At 39.2% G+C, this 14,553-nt stretch overlaps 1 protein-coding gene and 2 non-coding genes across 3 annotated transcripts; 1 reads left to right on the forward strand and 2 right to left on the reverse strand.

The window, feature by feature from the left end:
• Positions 1 to 45: 45 nt before the first annotated feature.
• On the reverse strand, positions 46 to 236 carry LOC131103871 (U2 spliceosomal RNA). The gene has a single exon (XR_009119707.1). It is a non-coding gene; the product is annotated as a U2 spliceosomal RNA (small nuclear RNA).
• A 2,093-nt stretch (positions 237 to 2,329) lies between these two features.
• LOC131103860 (U2 spliceosomal RNA) lies at positions 2,330 to 2,520 on the reverse strand. The gene has a single exon (XR_009119696.1). It is a non-coding gene; the product is annotated as a U2 spliceosomal RNA (small nuclear RNA).
• A 916-nt stretch (positions 2,521 to 3,436) lies between these two features.
• psmc3ip (PSMC3 interacting protein) lies at positions 3,437 to 6,372 on the forward strand. The gene is made up of 8 exons (XM_058048690.1): positions 3,437 to 3,583; positions 3,743 to 3,843; positions 4,035 to 4,124; positions 4,187 to 4,298; positions 5,161 to 5,306; positions 5,517 to 5,570; positions 6,015 to 6,074; positions 6,150 to 6,372. Exons 1-8 carry the CDS (start codon positions 3,487 to 3,489, stop codon positions 6,204 to 6,206), a joined length of 717 nt encoding a protein of 238 aa, XP_057904673.1. The 5' UTR covers positions 3,437 to 3,486; the 3' UTR covers positions 6,207 to 6,372.
• The last annotated feature ends 8,181 nt before the right edge of the window (positions 6,373 to 14,553 follow it).

Genomic DNA, 14,553 nt, shown 5'->3' on the forward strand with positions numbered 1-14,553 from the left:
ATACTAGCTTATATTAGTTAGTCACCATTGTTTTCAACAGTATTGGGAGGGTGCACCGTTCCTGGAGGTACTGCAATACCAGGTCGATGCGTGGAGTGGACGGAGCAAGCCCCTATTCCATCTCCCTGTTCCAAAAATCAATTTAATATATGGTCCCCGGGTAGGGGACGTATCAGATATTAAACTGATAAGAACAGATACTACACTTGATCTTAGCCAAAAGGCCGAGAAGCGATGCTGTGTAAAGTAAGAGCGATGGAAGTGATTCCTGGCACTACAAATTAAAGTGACGGTTTCACTCACGCCAACTGTCACCGTCAAGCATAAATACACCAAACAACAACCGGATACGTTATAAATGATGAAATGTGTAATTCAGTTGGTTTTAATGCTTAAATGACTGAAATAATTGCGAATTTCTCAGTTTGTTGAGATCACGTGGTTACCGTTGGTCCAATAGCAACCGGCGGTAGACATTTCATACAACGTCATTACGATAGCCTTATATCACCAACAAAAACAATAAACAGTCAATACAAAACACAAACTGTTGTGTTACAGTCTTGCAAAAAGCAAAATAGGGGCTTCGTTAACATTTAATAAAAGCAATTATCGAGACGGCCTAGTCCAACTACTTCCGTTTCCTTTCGCATTCCACCGACCACAATATGGCCGCCACTCGGTGGCGTGGAGTGGCAACTACACAATTAAATTGCCATATGAAACACACACACAGGCACGTATCAGTTATTGGTCTGACGTGGATTGGAGGAGCCACAGAAAGATAGTGGAAAGGTGGTAGAGAAAGTGGTGAAATACAGCACGCAAAAAGCACAACAAGAAAGCCAACAAAATGTTGGGCGACAAAGGAAGGGCGACATCTTGCGTCAGATACTGCAAACTACATCACGTGGTCATACAAACCCACAGTATTTTTTGCTGTAAGTTAAAATATGTGGAATATATGCTAAACTATTTCAAATGAAGAGCTAACAGGTGTAATTGATATGCTAAAAGTGCAGCAAAGTGCCGGCTGCATGACTTAAAACTCGTAAAATATATTATAAGACAACCCGGAAGTCGCAGGAAACGAGTAGTATCACCTCTCACTCTGCACTTATTTCCAATTGAAGAAAGACGTTTTCAACCAGGACGAGAAATGTCTGTTTGTGTGAGGCATCTTAACAATAGACGATTGTTTTTTACGCCTGCTTTGTGCGCGAAACTCAGTTTGGAGAGGAAGCGGAAGAGACTGACCACGAGAAGAGAAGCAAATGAGTTGTCCTTTTTACGGTAAGTCGTGTATGTTGTTTTTTTTTAGCAAGTTTAGTTAGCTGTAATGTTGACATTTTAGTCGAGACGTTATGGGCTAATGTTAACTGTAGATTAGTATATGCTTGCTAACGCGAGCTAATGTTTTGTATGTCCAAATGCTTAATTGGACAATTAAAGGTGTACAGCTGGTTTGTTTCACCCACAGGTGCTGCGGTCATCCTGGCCTACCTGAATGCCAAGAACCGTTCTAATATCACCCAGGATGTCTTCTGTCATTTACAAAAGCAGCACAGATTGGGCAAAACGGTGAGTTTTATACTTTTAAATGAAAAGAAAATATGTTGTTGTGTATTAAGTCCCACTGGGGGCCATCTTTGTTGTAGTCCCAACACGGTTTATTTACAAACCAAGACACAACTAGTGCTGGGGATTTTTAAAAATTATTTAGTTATGTTGTTTTCCAAAGTTGCACTTATTTTAGAAGAGAATTTGATTTGATTTTGCACAAAGGAAAGATGCAGTTGAGTATTTACAGGTACAGCTGAATGAATTAGAATACTGTTAGAAACTTCTGAATTTGGTGTTTATTAGTTGTAAGCCATTAAAATAATTATTAAAAAAATATATAAAATATTCATTTTCACAGATATTGTAATTGATTTACAATTTATACTTCAAAAAAGAGACATATTTCAATTGTTTTGGTTCATGGTGAGATCATCTTTGCTGTGTGGCTGTAAATATCCAACATGTCTTTCCTTTTCTTTTTTTAAACAAAGTTGATGCAACCTAATCGTTTATCATTCATGTGGTGGTATTGTCATTGGGGATTTGTTTACATGGAAGTAATGTCTGATGATGTAAAAGTGGCCCGTTGAGCTTTCTAGTCACGTGCACAGTATGTTTGTGTTTGCCTGATGGGTAATGTAGTTTCTTCTTTGGGGCTGTTCCTGTTTTGTTGTGCTAATTGTTAGCTTCTGCGATACAGGTAAAATTTTATGCACTATCCGCAGTGGTTTATATTAATTAGTCACTGTTGTTGTCAACAATTTTGAGAGAGTGCACCGTTCCTGGAGGTACTGCAATACCAGGTCGATGCGTGGAGTGGACGGAGCAAGCCCCTATTCCATCTCCCTGTTCCAAAAATCAATTTAATATATGGTCCCCGGGTAGGGGACGTATCAGATATTAAACTGATAAGAACAGATACTACACTTGATCTTAGCCAAAAGGCCGAGAAGCGATGCTGAGTAAAGTAAGAACGATGGAAGTGATTCCTGGCACAACAAATTAAAGTGACGGTTCCACTCGCGCCAAATGTCACCGTCAAAAATCAATACACCAAACAACAACCGGATACGTTATAAATGATAAAATGTGCAATTAAGTTGGTTTTAATGCTTAAATGACTGAAATAATTGCGAATTTCTCCGTTTGTTAAGATCACGTGGTTACCGTTGATCCAATAGCAAGCTGCGGTAGACATTTCATACAACGTCATTACGATAGCCTTATATCACCAACGAAAACAATAACCAGTCAATACAAAACACAAACGGTTGTGTTACAGTGTTGCAAAAAGCAAAATAGCCGTTTGGTTAACATTTAATAAAAGCAATTATCGAGACAGCCTAGTCAAACTACTTCCTGTTCCTTTCGCTTTCCACCGACCACAACATGGCCGCCACTCGGTGGCGAGGAGTGGTAACTACACAATTAAATTGGCATATGAAACACACACACAGGCACGTATCAGTTGTTGGTGTGACGTGTAGTGGAGGAGCCACAGAAAGATAGTGGAAAGGTGGTAGAGAAAGTGGTGAAATACAACACGCAGAAAGCAAAACAAAAAACATAACAAAATGTCCTGAAAGCAAGTGCGACATCTTGCGTCAGATACTGCAAACTACATCACGTGGTCATACAAACCACACGCTAGTTTTTTAAGTAAAAATCTGTATAATTTATGGTAAACTATTTAAACGGAAGAGTTGACAGTTTGTTTAATATTCTAAAAGTGCAGTAAACTACCGGTTACATTACTTAAAACACGTAAAATATGTAATAAAACAACCCGAAAGTCGGAGGAAAACTAGTAGTATGAGCGCTCACTCTTGCACTGCTTTCCAATTGAAGAGAGACGTTTTCAACCAGGACGAAAAATTTCTGTATGCGTGAGGCATCTTAATTATAGACGATTGTTTTTTACGCATGCTTTGTGCGCGAAACTCAGTTTGGAAAGGAAGCGGAAGCGGAAGCGGAAGAGACAGACCACGAGAAGAGAAGCAAATGAGTAAAAAGGACAACGGTAAGTCGTTTTTGTTTTGTTTTTTGGAGCACTTTATTAGTTAGCTGTAATGTAGTTAGCTGTAATGTTTACGTGTAGATGAGTGTATGTTCTCTAACGTGAGCTAATGTGATGTATTTGGGCAATTAAAGGTGTACAGCTCGCCTGTTTAATCCACAGGTGCTGCGGTCATCCTGGCCTACCTGAACGCCAAGAACCGTCCTTACAGTGCCCAGGATGTCTTCTGTAATTTACAAAAGCAGCACGGATTTGGCAAAACGGTGAGATTTATACTTCAAATAAATAATAAAAAAATATATTATGTGTTTTAAGTCAACACATTGTAACCATTGTAACCAATTCTAGTTTCTTGTGTGACTAAGTAGTTTGCACTTTCTATATAATGTACTTAGTTTTGGTTTAGGCTCCGTCTGGGGTTGTAATTAGTGCAGACTAAACATGTTGTCACCAGGCATTGGTCAAAGCTTTGGAGCTGCTGGTACTGGAAGGCAAAATAAAGGAGAAGACTTACGGCAAACAGAAGATCTACTTCGCTGATCAGGTGGGTGGACTCGGATGGATGCTCGTGTTTTAGGAGAAACCGACTCTACTCCTCCTTCACAGACTCAGTTTAAAGACGTGAGCGATGCAGACCTGAAGGCCATGGACTGTCGCATCTCGGAGCTCAACGAGGAGTTGCAGACCCTCAACCAGACCTGCAGGCAGCTGGACGCAGGTAAACATCATTGCACACACTTTGGCCCTAAACCAGGGGTCTCAAACACACGGGGCGCTAGTTTAGGCCCCCGCCTTGATATGAAAGTTTAATGTCAAGTTTGATATGGATTCTGTATGGTATCATGTGCCCGGAAAAAATTATTACGTTTGAGTAATGTTCATGTTAAAGGTTAAATAACTGTTAATAGTTATCCTCTCTATCCGTGTGGAAGTGGTAAGTTTTTGGCTATTTAAGTTTAAAGGAAATAACTTGGAGGCTACCGTTTACGTCGCTAGCTCTCTAGCTTACAAGTTAGCGTGTGTCGCAAGACCCTGCAGTTGCGCAATATGTTGTAAATAAAAAGAGTATAAATGTGACTATAGTCGTGTTTTGTCATGTCTACAGGGCTCTAATAATGCTTTGTTCATTTTAATTAGAAAAAAATAATTTGTCTACCCACCAAGTATATGTGGTTTCTTAAGTTTTTATTATTTTCCCTTTTATTATTATTTATTTATTACTGATTGATTGATTTTATTTATTTTTTCATCTTATTTTGTGTAGAAAAATAAAAAATAAGATATTTGAGAACAGTGGAATGTTTCATCAGAGCTTTTGTAGAAAATTGGAACCAATTTTTTTTTTTTTTTTTTTTTTAAATGCGTTTTTTTTGGAAAACCTGACCCGAGCTCCAGTGGCCCCCAAGTAAATTGAGTTTGAGACCCCTGCCCTAAACCGTATCATCATTAAAATGAAACATGCACCGAATTCTCATCAAATATTCAAATTTTTTTCACCATATGAACAAACCAAAGAAGGAATGCATTGTGTTTGTGAAGAGTGTGTAATTCCCCATGAGGAGTATGGTGTTTTTTTGCAGAACTGAAGGAGCTCAACAGCAGCCTGACCACAGAAGAAATGATCTCAGAGATGGGGAGGCTGAAAGAGGAGTGTTCATCAAGCCGTGAGCGCCTGAAGAAGATCAAGTCTGCCAGCAATCATGTCACACCCGAGGAGAAAGGGAAGGTTGTGGGATCTTTTATTATTATTATTATTAGTAGTAGTAGTAGTATTAGTATTAGTATTATTATTATTACCAGCTGTGATGCATGTTAAAATATTACCCGTATAGTTTCTGATGGAACAGATCATTTCTACTTTACTCATAATGTACATGTTTCCTATGGGAAGAAAAACTCCCTTTTTACCTTTTGACCCCTAATGTTTAATTTGCAGGTTGTGAAAGAACACAACATTTATGTGAAAGAGTGGCGCAAGAGGAAGCAACTGGTAAAGTTGACGTTGACTAAACTGGCGTTTCCACTTGCATGTATTTTGTCCCCGGCATTGATTACGTTTAGCAGGAAACAAAGTGTGGGGTACGTGTAAAAAAAAAAAAAAAACGTGCGGTGCATAATTTGCATGAATTAGCCATGAATGCAAACACTGTGGGTGGTGCGTATCCTCGGCCTGTCTCACTTTTTTCCACCACTTTTTTATTTATTTTTTTTTTTTTAGAGCAAGTCGGGAATTCTCAAGTCATTTCTGACAATGCACACCCATGTTGGAAGTGCATGTAGCAAGTGCTACTGTCATGGACGACATGCACCATTTTCGGTCTTCGCTGTGCCACAAATAACATGACAAAATACATGCAAGTGTAAAAGCCCCTGAAGTGAACTAGTCTTGTATGATATATTCAAAAGAGAAAAATTCTCCTTAATTTCCTTTCAGGCCTCCGACATGATCGACACAATCCTCCAGGGATACCCCAAGAGCAAGAAGGAATTTCTAGTGGGTAAAAAAAAAAAAATTTGCAGTCACAGAAGCAGTTGTGAGAGTAAATTATACCCCCCCACCCCCATTCAGGAGGAGGTTGGTGTGGAGACAGATGAGGACTATAAGGTGGCGGTGCCAACTGTGTGATGTGATGGTTTGGAAAAAGTACCAATCAGTGTTGGACCCTGATTGATTTGGTTTGGACAATTTGTTCTTCTTTCAATTCCTGTTATGATTCCATGAAGCATTTCTTTAATAGTGTTCTCTCATTCAGTTCTACTGCCACCTTATTAAAACATTCAGGACAGATTGATTTGGCATATTTACAATGGCATATTTATTCAAGAAAACACATGCATATATTACATACATACATTACATACATGCAATGACAAGCGGCAAGACAACAAGAATAATGAAGCAAATACAAAATATATGATGAGCTTCTGTTTTGTGTTTCCTAGCAAAGCATGTCTAATTATATAAATACATATTTTTTGTGTGTGTTTTGAGTGTGTGAGAGGTTTCCAGTTGATTTTTGCGCAGAAAAGTGCATTTTTAGCAAGTTGAAAAAATGAAAAAAAACAAGACTAACCCCTTACCTTTTTTTCAAAAATCGACACCTCTACAAAGTGGCATTTTATGCCATTTTAGGGTCCTTCTGGGACCCCTGATGCGTGTGTGAGAGGTTTCCAGTTGATTTTTGCGCAGAAAAGTGCATTTTTAGCAAGTTGAAAAAATGAAAAAAAACATAAGACTAACCCCTTACCTTTTTTTCAAAAACTGACACCTCTACAAAGTGGCATTTTATGCCCTTTTGGGGTCCTTCTGGGACCCCTGATGCGTGTGTGAGAGGTTTCCAGTTGATTTTTGCGCAGAAAAGTGCATTTTTAGCAAGTTGAAAAAATGAAAAAAACATAAGACTAACCCCTTACCTTTTTTTCAAAAACCGACACCTGTACAAAGTGGCATTTTATGCCTTTTTGGGGTCCTTCTGGGACCCCTGATGCGTGTGCGAGAGGTTTCCAGTTGATTTTTGCGCAGAAAAGTGCATTTTTAGCAAGTTGAAAAAATGAAAAAAAACGTAAGACTAACCCCTTACCTTTTTTTCAAAAATCGACACCCGTACAAAGTGGCATTTTATGCCATTTTGGGGTCCTTCTGGGACCCCTGATGCGTGTGTGAGAGGTTTCCAGTTGATTTTTGCGCAAAAAAGTGCATTTTTAGCAAGTTGAAAAAATGAAAAAAAACGTAAGACTAACCCCTTACCTTTTTTTCAAAAATCAATGCCTCTACAAAGTGGCATTTTATGCCATTTTGGGGTCCTTCTGGGACCCCTGATGCGTGTGTGAGAGGTTTCCAGTTGATTTTTGCGCAGAAAAGTGCATTTTTAGCAAGTTGAAAAAATGAAAAAAAACATAAGACTAACCCCTTACCTTTTTTTAAAAAATCGACACCCTTACAAAGTTGCATTTTATGCCTTTTTGGGGTCCTTCTGGGACCCCTGATGCGTGTGTGAGAGGTTTCCAGTTGATTTTTGCACAGAAAAGTGCATTTTTAGCAAGTTGAAAAAATGAAAAAAAACGGAAGACTAACCCCTTACCTTTTTTTCAAAAATCGACACCTCTACAAAGTGGCATTTTATGCCTTTTTGGGGTCCTTCTGGGACCCCTGATGCGTGTGTGAGAGGTTTCCAGTTGATTTTTGCGCAGAAAAGTGCATTTTTAGCAAGTTGAAAAAATGAAAAAAAACATAAGACTAACCCCTTACCTTTTTTTCAAAAATCGACACCCTTACAAAGTTGCATTTTATGCTTTTTTGGGGTCCTTCTGGGACCCCTGATGCGTGTGTGAGAGGTTTCCAGTTGATTTTTGCGCAGAAAAGTGCATTTTTAGCAAGTTGAAAAAATAAAAAAAACATAAGACTAACCCCTTACCTTTTTTTCAAAAATCGACACCTCTACAAAGTGGCATTTTATGCCATTTTGGGGTCCTTCTGGGACCCCTGATGCGTGTGTGAGAGGTTTCCAGTTGATTTTTGCGCAGAAAAGTGCATTTTTAGCAAGTTGAAAAAATGAAAAAAAACGTAAGACTAACCCCTTACCTTTTTTTCAAAAATCGACACCCTTACAAAGTTGCATTTTATGCCTTTTTGGGGTCCTTCTGGGACCCCTGATGCGTGTGTGAGAGGTTTCCAGTTGATTTTTGCACAGAAAAGTGCATTTTTAGCAAGTTGAAAAAATGAAAAAAAACGGAAGACTAACCCCTTACCTTTTTTTCAAAAATCGACACCTCTACAAAGTGGCATTTTATGCCTTTTTGGGGTCCTTCTGGGACCCCTGATGCGTGTGTGAGAGGTTTCCAGTTGATTTTTGCGCAGAAAAGTGCATTTTTAGCAAGTTGAAAAAATGAAAAAAAACATAAGACTAACCCCTTACCTTTTTTTCAAAAATCGACACCCTTACAAAGTTGCATTTTATGCCTTTTTGGGGTCCTTCTGGGACCCCTGATGCGTGTGTGAGAGGTTTCCAGTTGATTTTTGCGCAGAAAAGTGCATTTTTAGCAAGTTGAAAAAATGAAAAAAAACATAAGACTAACCCCTTACCTTTTTTTCAAAAATCGACACCTCTACAAAGTGGCATTTTATGCCATTTTGGGGTCCTTCTGGGACCCCTGATGCGTGTGTGAGAGGTTTCCAGTTGATTTTTGCACAGAAAAGTGCATTTTTAGCAAGTTGAAAAAATGAAAAAAAACATAAGACTAACCCCTTACCTTTTTTTCAAAAATCGACACCTCTACAAAGTGGCATTTTATGCCATTTTGGGGTCCTTCTGGGACCCCTGATGCGTGTGTGAGAGGTTTCCAGTTGATTTTTGCGCAGAAAAGTGCATTTTTAGCAAGTTGAAAAAATGAAAAAAAACATAAGACTAACCCCTTACCTTTTTTTCAAAAATTGACACCCTTACAAAGTTGCATTTTATGCCTTTTTGGGGTCCTTCTGGGACCCCTGATGCGTGTGTGAGAGGTTTCCAGTTGATTTTTGCATAGAAAAGTGCATTTTTAGCAAGTTGAAAAAATGAAAAAAAACGTAAGACTAACCCCTTACCTTTTTTTCAAAAATCGACACCTCTACAAAGTGGCATTTTATGCCTTTTTGGGGTCCTTCTGGGACCCCTGATGCGTGTGTGAGAGGTTTCCAGTTGATTTTTGCGCAGAAAAGTGCATTTTTAGCAAGTTGAAAAAATGAAAAAAAACGTAAGACTAACCCCTTACCTTTTTTTCAAAAATCGACACCCGTACAAAGTGGCATTTTATGCCATTTTGGGGTCCTTCTGGGACCCCTGATGCGTGTGTGAGAGGTTTCCAGTTGATTTTTGCGCAAAAAAGTGCATTTTTAGCAAGTTGAAAAAATGAAAAAAAACGTAAGACTAACCCCTTACCTTTTTTTCAAAAATCAATGCCTCTACAAAGTGGCATTTTATGCCATTTTGGGGTCCTTCTGGGACCCCCGATGCGTGTGTGAGAGGTTTCCAGTTTATTTTTGCGCAGAAAAGTGCATTTTTAGCAAGTTGAAAAAATGAAAAAAAACGTAAGACTAACCCCTTACCTTTTTTTCAAAAATCGCCACCCGTACAAAGTGGCATTTTATGCCCTTTTTGCATCCTTCTGGGACCCCCGATGCGTGTGTGGGGGGTTTCCAGTTGATTTTTGCGCAGAAAAGTGCATTTTTAGCAAGTTGAAAAAATGAAAAAAACATAAGACTAACCCCTTACCTTTTTTTCAAAAATCGACACCCGTACAAAGTGGCATTTTATGCCATTTTGGGGTCCTTCTGGGACCCCTGATGCGTGTGTGAGAGGTTTCCAGTTGATTTTTGCGCAGAAAAGTGCATTTTTAGCAAGTTGAAAAAATGAAAAAAACATAAGACTAACCCCTTACCTTTTTTTCAAAAATCGACACCCGTACAAAGTGGCATTTTATGCCATTTTGGGGTCCTTCTGGGACCCCTGATGCGTGTGTGAGAGGTTTCCAGTTGATTTTTGCGCAGAAAAGTGCATTTTTAGCAAGTTGAAAAAATGAAAAAAACATAAGACTAACCCCTTACCTTTTTTTCAAAAATTGACACCCGTACAAAGTGGCATTTTATGCCATTTTGGGGTCCTTCTGGGACCCCTGATGCGTGTGTGAGAGGTTTCCAGTTGATTTTTGCGCAGAAAAGTGCATTTTTAGCAAGTTGAAAAAATGAAAAAAAACGTAAGACTAACCCCTTACCTTTTTTTCAAAAATCGACACCCGTACAAAGTGGCATTTTATGCCATTTTGGGGTCCCTCTGGGACCCCTGATGCGTGTTTGAGAGGTTTCCAGTTGATTTTTGCGCAGAAAAGTGCATTTTTAGCAAGTTGAAAAAATGAAAAAAACATAAGACTAACCCCTTACCTTTTTTTCAAAAATCGACACCCGTACAAAGTGGCATTTTATGCCATTTTGGGGTCCTTCTGGGACCCCTGATGCGTGTGTGAGAGGTTTCCAGTTGATTTTTGCGCAGAAAAGTGCATTTTTAGCAAGTTGAAAAAATGAAAAAAAACGTAAGACTAACCCCTTACCTTTTTTTCAAAAATCGCCACCCGTACAAAGTGGCATTTTATGCCCTTTTTGCATCCTTCTGGGACCCCTGATGCGTGTGTGAGAGGTTTCCAGTTGATTTTTGCGCAGAAAAGTGCATTTTTAGCAAGTTGAAAAAATGAAAAAAAACGTAAGACTAACCCCTTACCTTTTTTTCAAAAATCGACACCTCTACAAAGTGGCATTTTATGCCATTTTGGGGTCCTTCTGGGACCCCTGATGCGTGTGTGAGAGGTTTCCAGTTGATTTTTGCGCAGAAAAGTGCTTTTTTAGCAAGTTGAAAAAATTTAAAAAAACCTAAGACTAACCCCTTACCTTTTTTTCAAAAATCAACGCCTCTACAAAGTGGCATTTTATGCCATTTTGGGGTCCTTCTGGGACCCCCGATGCGTGTGTGAGAGGTTTCCAGTTGATTTTTGCGCAGAAAAGTGCATTTTTAGCAAGTTGAAAAAATGAAAAAAAACGTAAGACTAACCCCTTACCTTTTTTTCAAAAATCGACACCCGTACAAAGTGGCATTTTATGCCATTTTGGGGTCCTTCTGGGACCCCTGATGCGTGTGTGAGAGGTTTCCAGTTGATTTCGGCGCAGGAAAGTGCATTTTTAGCAAGTTGAAAAAATGAAAAAAAACGTAAGACTAACCCCTTACCTTTTTTTCAAAAATCGACACCCGTACAAAGTGGCATTTTATGCCATTTTGGGGTCCTTCTGGGACCCCCGATGCGTGTGTGAGAGGTTTCCAGTTGATTTCGGCGCAGGAAAGTGCATTTTTAGTAAGTTGAAAAAATGAAAAAAAACGTAAGACTAACCCCTTACCTTTTTTTCAAAACCCGACACCTCTACAAAGTGGCATTTTATGCCATTTTGGGGTCCTTCTGGGACCCCCGATGCGTGTGTGAGAGGTTTCCAGTTTATTTTTGCGCAGAAAAGTGCATTTTTAGCAAGTTGAAAAAATGAAAAAAAACGTAAGACTAACCCCTTACCTTTTTTTCAAAAATCGCCACCCGTACAAAGTGGCATTTTATGCCCTTTTTGCATCCTTCTGGGACCCCTGATGCGTGTGTGAGAGGTTTCCAGTTTATTTTTGCGCAGAAAAGTGCATTTTTAGCAAGTTGAAAAAATGAAAAAAAACGTAAGACTAACCCCTTACCTTTTTTTCAAAACCCGACACCTCTACAAAGTGGCATTTTATGCCATTTTGGGGTCCTTCTGGGACCCCCGATGCGTGTGTGAGAGGTTTCCAGTTTATTTTTGCGCAGAAAAGTGCATTTTTAGCAAGTTGAAAAAATGAAAAAAAACGTAAGACTAACCCCTTACCTTTTTTTCAAAAATCGCCACCCGTACAAAGTGGCATTTTATGCCCTTTTTGCATCCTTCTGGGACCCCCGATGCGTGTGTGGGGGGTTTCCAGTTGATTTTTGCGCAGAAAAGTGCATTTTTAGCAAGTTGAAAAAATGAAAAAAAACGTAAGACTAACCCCTTACCTTTTTTTCAAAAATCGACACCCGTACAAAGTGGCATTTTATGCCATTTTGGGGTCCTTCTGGGACCCCTGATGCGTGTGTGAGAGGTTTCCAGTTGATTTTTGCGCAGAAAAGTGCATTTTTAGCAAGTTGAAAAAATGAAAAAAACATAAGACTAACCCCTTACCTTTTTTTCAAAAATCGACACCCGTACAAAGTGGCATTTTATGCCATTTTGGGGTCCTTCTGGGACCCCTGATGCGTGTGTGAGAGGTTTCCAGTTGATTTTTGCGCAGAAAAGTGCATTTTTAGCAAGTTGAAAAAATGAAAAAAAACATAAGACTAACCCCTTACCTTTTTTTCAAAAATCGACACCTCTACAAAGTGGCATTTTATGCCATTTTGGGGTCCTTCTGGGACCCCTGATGCGTGTGTGAGAGGTTTCCAGTTGATTTTTGCGCAGAAAAGTGCATTTTTAGCAAGTTGAAAAAATGAAAAAAAACGTAAGACTAACCCCTTACCTTTTTTTCAAAAATCGACACCTCTACAAAGTGGCATTTTATGCCATTTTGGGGTCCTTCTGGGACCCCTGATGCGTGTGTGAGAGGTTTCCAGTTGATTTTTGCGCAGAAAAGTGCATTTTTAGCAAGTTGAAAAAATGAAAAAAAACGTAAGACTAACCCCTTACCTTTTTTTCAAAAATCAACGCCTCTACAAAGTGGCATTTTATGCCATTTTGGGGTCCTTCTGGGACCCCCGATGCGTGTGTGAGAGGTTTCCAGTTTATTTTTGCGCAGAAAAGTGCATTTTTAGCAAGTTGAAAAAATGAAAAAAAACGTAAGACTAACCCCTTACCTTTTTTTCAAAAATCGACACCTCTACAAAGTGGCATTTTATGCCATTTTGGGGTCCTTCTGGGACCCCTGATGCGTGTGTGAGAGGTTTCCAGGTGATTTTTGCGCAGAAAAGTGCATTTTTAGCAAGTTGAAAAAATGAAAAAAAACATAAGACTAACCCCTTACCTTTTTTTCAAAAATCGACACCCTTACAAAGTTGCATTTTATGCCTTTTTGGGGTCCTTCTGGGACCCCTGATGCGTGTGTGAGAGGTTTCCAGTTGATTTTTGCACAGAAAAGTGCATTTTTAGCAAGTTGAAAAAATGAAAAAAAACGTAAGACTAACCCCTTACCTTTTTTTCAAAAATCGACACCCGTACAAAGTGGCATTTTATGCCATTTTAGGGTCCTTCTGGGACCCCTGATGCGTGTGTGAGAGGTTTCCAGTTGATTTCGGCGCAGGAAAGTGCATTTTTAGCAAGTTGAAAAAATGAAAAAAAACATAAGACTAACCCCTTACCTTTTTTTCAAAAATCGACACCCGTACAAAGTGGCATTTTATGCCATTTTGGGGTCCTTCTGGGACCCCTGATGCGTGTGTGAGAGGTTTCCAGTTGATTTCGGCGCAGAAAAGTGCATTTTTAGCAAGTTGAAAAAATGAAAAAAAACGTAAGACTAACCCCTTACCTTTTTTTCAAAAATCGACACCCGTACAAAGTGGCATTTTATGCCTTTTTGGGGTCCTTCTGGGACCCCTGATGCGTGTGTGAGAGGTTTCCAGTTGATTTTTGCACAGAAAAGTGCATTTTTAGCAAGTTGAAAAAATGAAAAAAAACGTAAGACTAACCCCTTACCTTTTTTTCAAAAATCGACACCCGTACAAAGTGGCATTTTATGCCATTTTGGGGTCCTTCTGGGACCCCTGATGCGTGTGTGAGAGGTTTCCAGTTGATTTTTGCGCAGAAAAGTGCATTTTTAGCAAGTTGAAAAAAATGAAAAAAAACATAAGACTAACTAACCCCTTACCTTTTTTTCAAAAATCGACACCTCTACAAAGTGGCATTTTATGCCTTTTTGGGGTCCTTCTGGGACCCCTGATGCGTGTGTGAGAGGTTTCCAGTTGATTTTTGCGCAGAAAAGTGCATTTTTAGCAAGTTGAAAAAATGAAAAAAAACATAAGACTAACCCCTTACCTTTTTTTAAAAAATCGACACCCTTACAAAGTTGCATTTTATGCCTTTTTGGGGTCCTTCTGGGACCCCTGATGCGTGTGTGAGAGGTTTCCAGTTGATTTTTGCACAGAAAAGTGCATTTTTAGCAAGTTGAAAAAATGAAAAAAAACGGAAGACTAACCCCTTACCTTTTTTTCAAAAATCGACACCTCTACAAAGTGGCATTTTATGCCTTTTTGGGGTCCTTCTGGGACCCCTGATGCGTGTGTGAGAGGTTTCCAGTTGATTTTTGCGCAGAAAAGTGCATTTTTAGCAAGTTGAAAAAATAAAAAAAACATAAGACTAACCCCTTACCTTTTTTTCAAAAATCGACACCTCTACAAAGTGGCATTTTATGCCA

This window comes from Doryrhamphus excisus, chromosome 15 (genome assembly GCF_030265055.1).
Source record: "Doryrhamphus excisus isolate RoL2022-K1 chromosome 15, RoL_Dexc_1.0, whole genome shotgun sequence".
In the NCBI taxonomy this organism is placed as follows: domain Eukaryota; kingdom Metazoa; phylum Chordata; class Actinopteri; order Syngnathiformes; family Syngnathidae; genus Doryrhamphus; species Doryrhamphus excisus.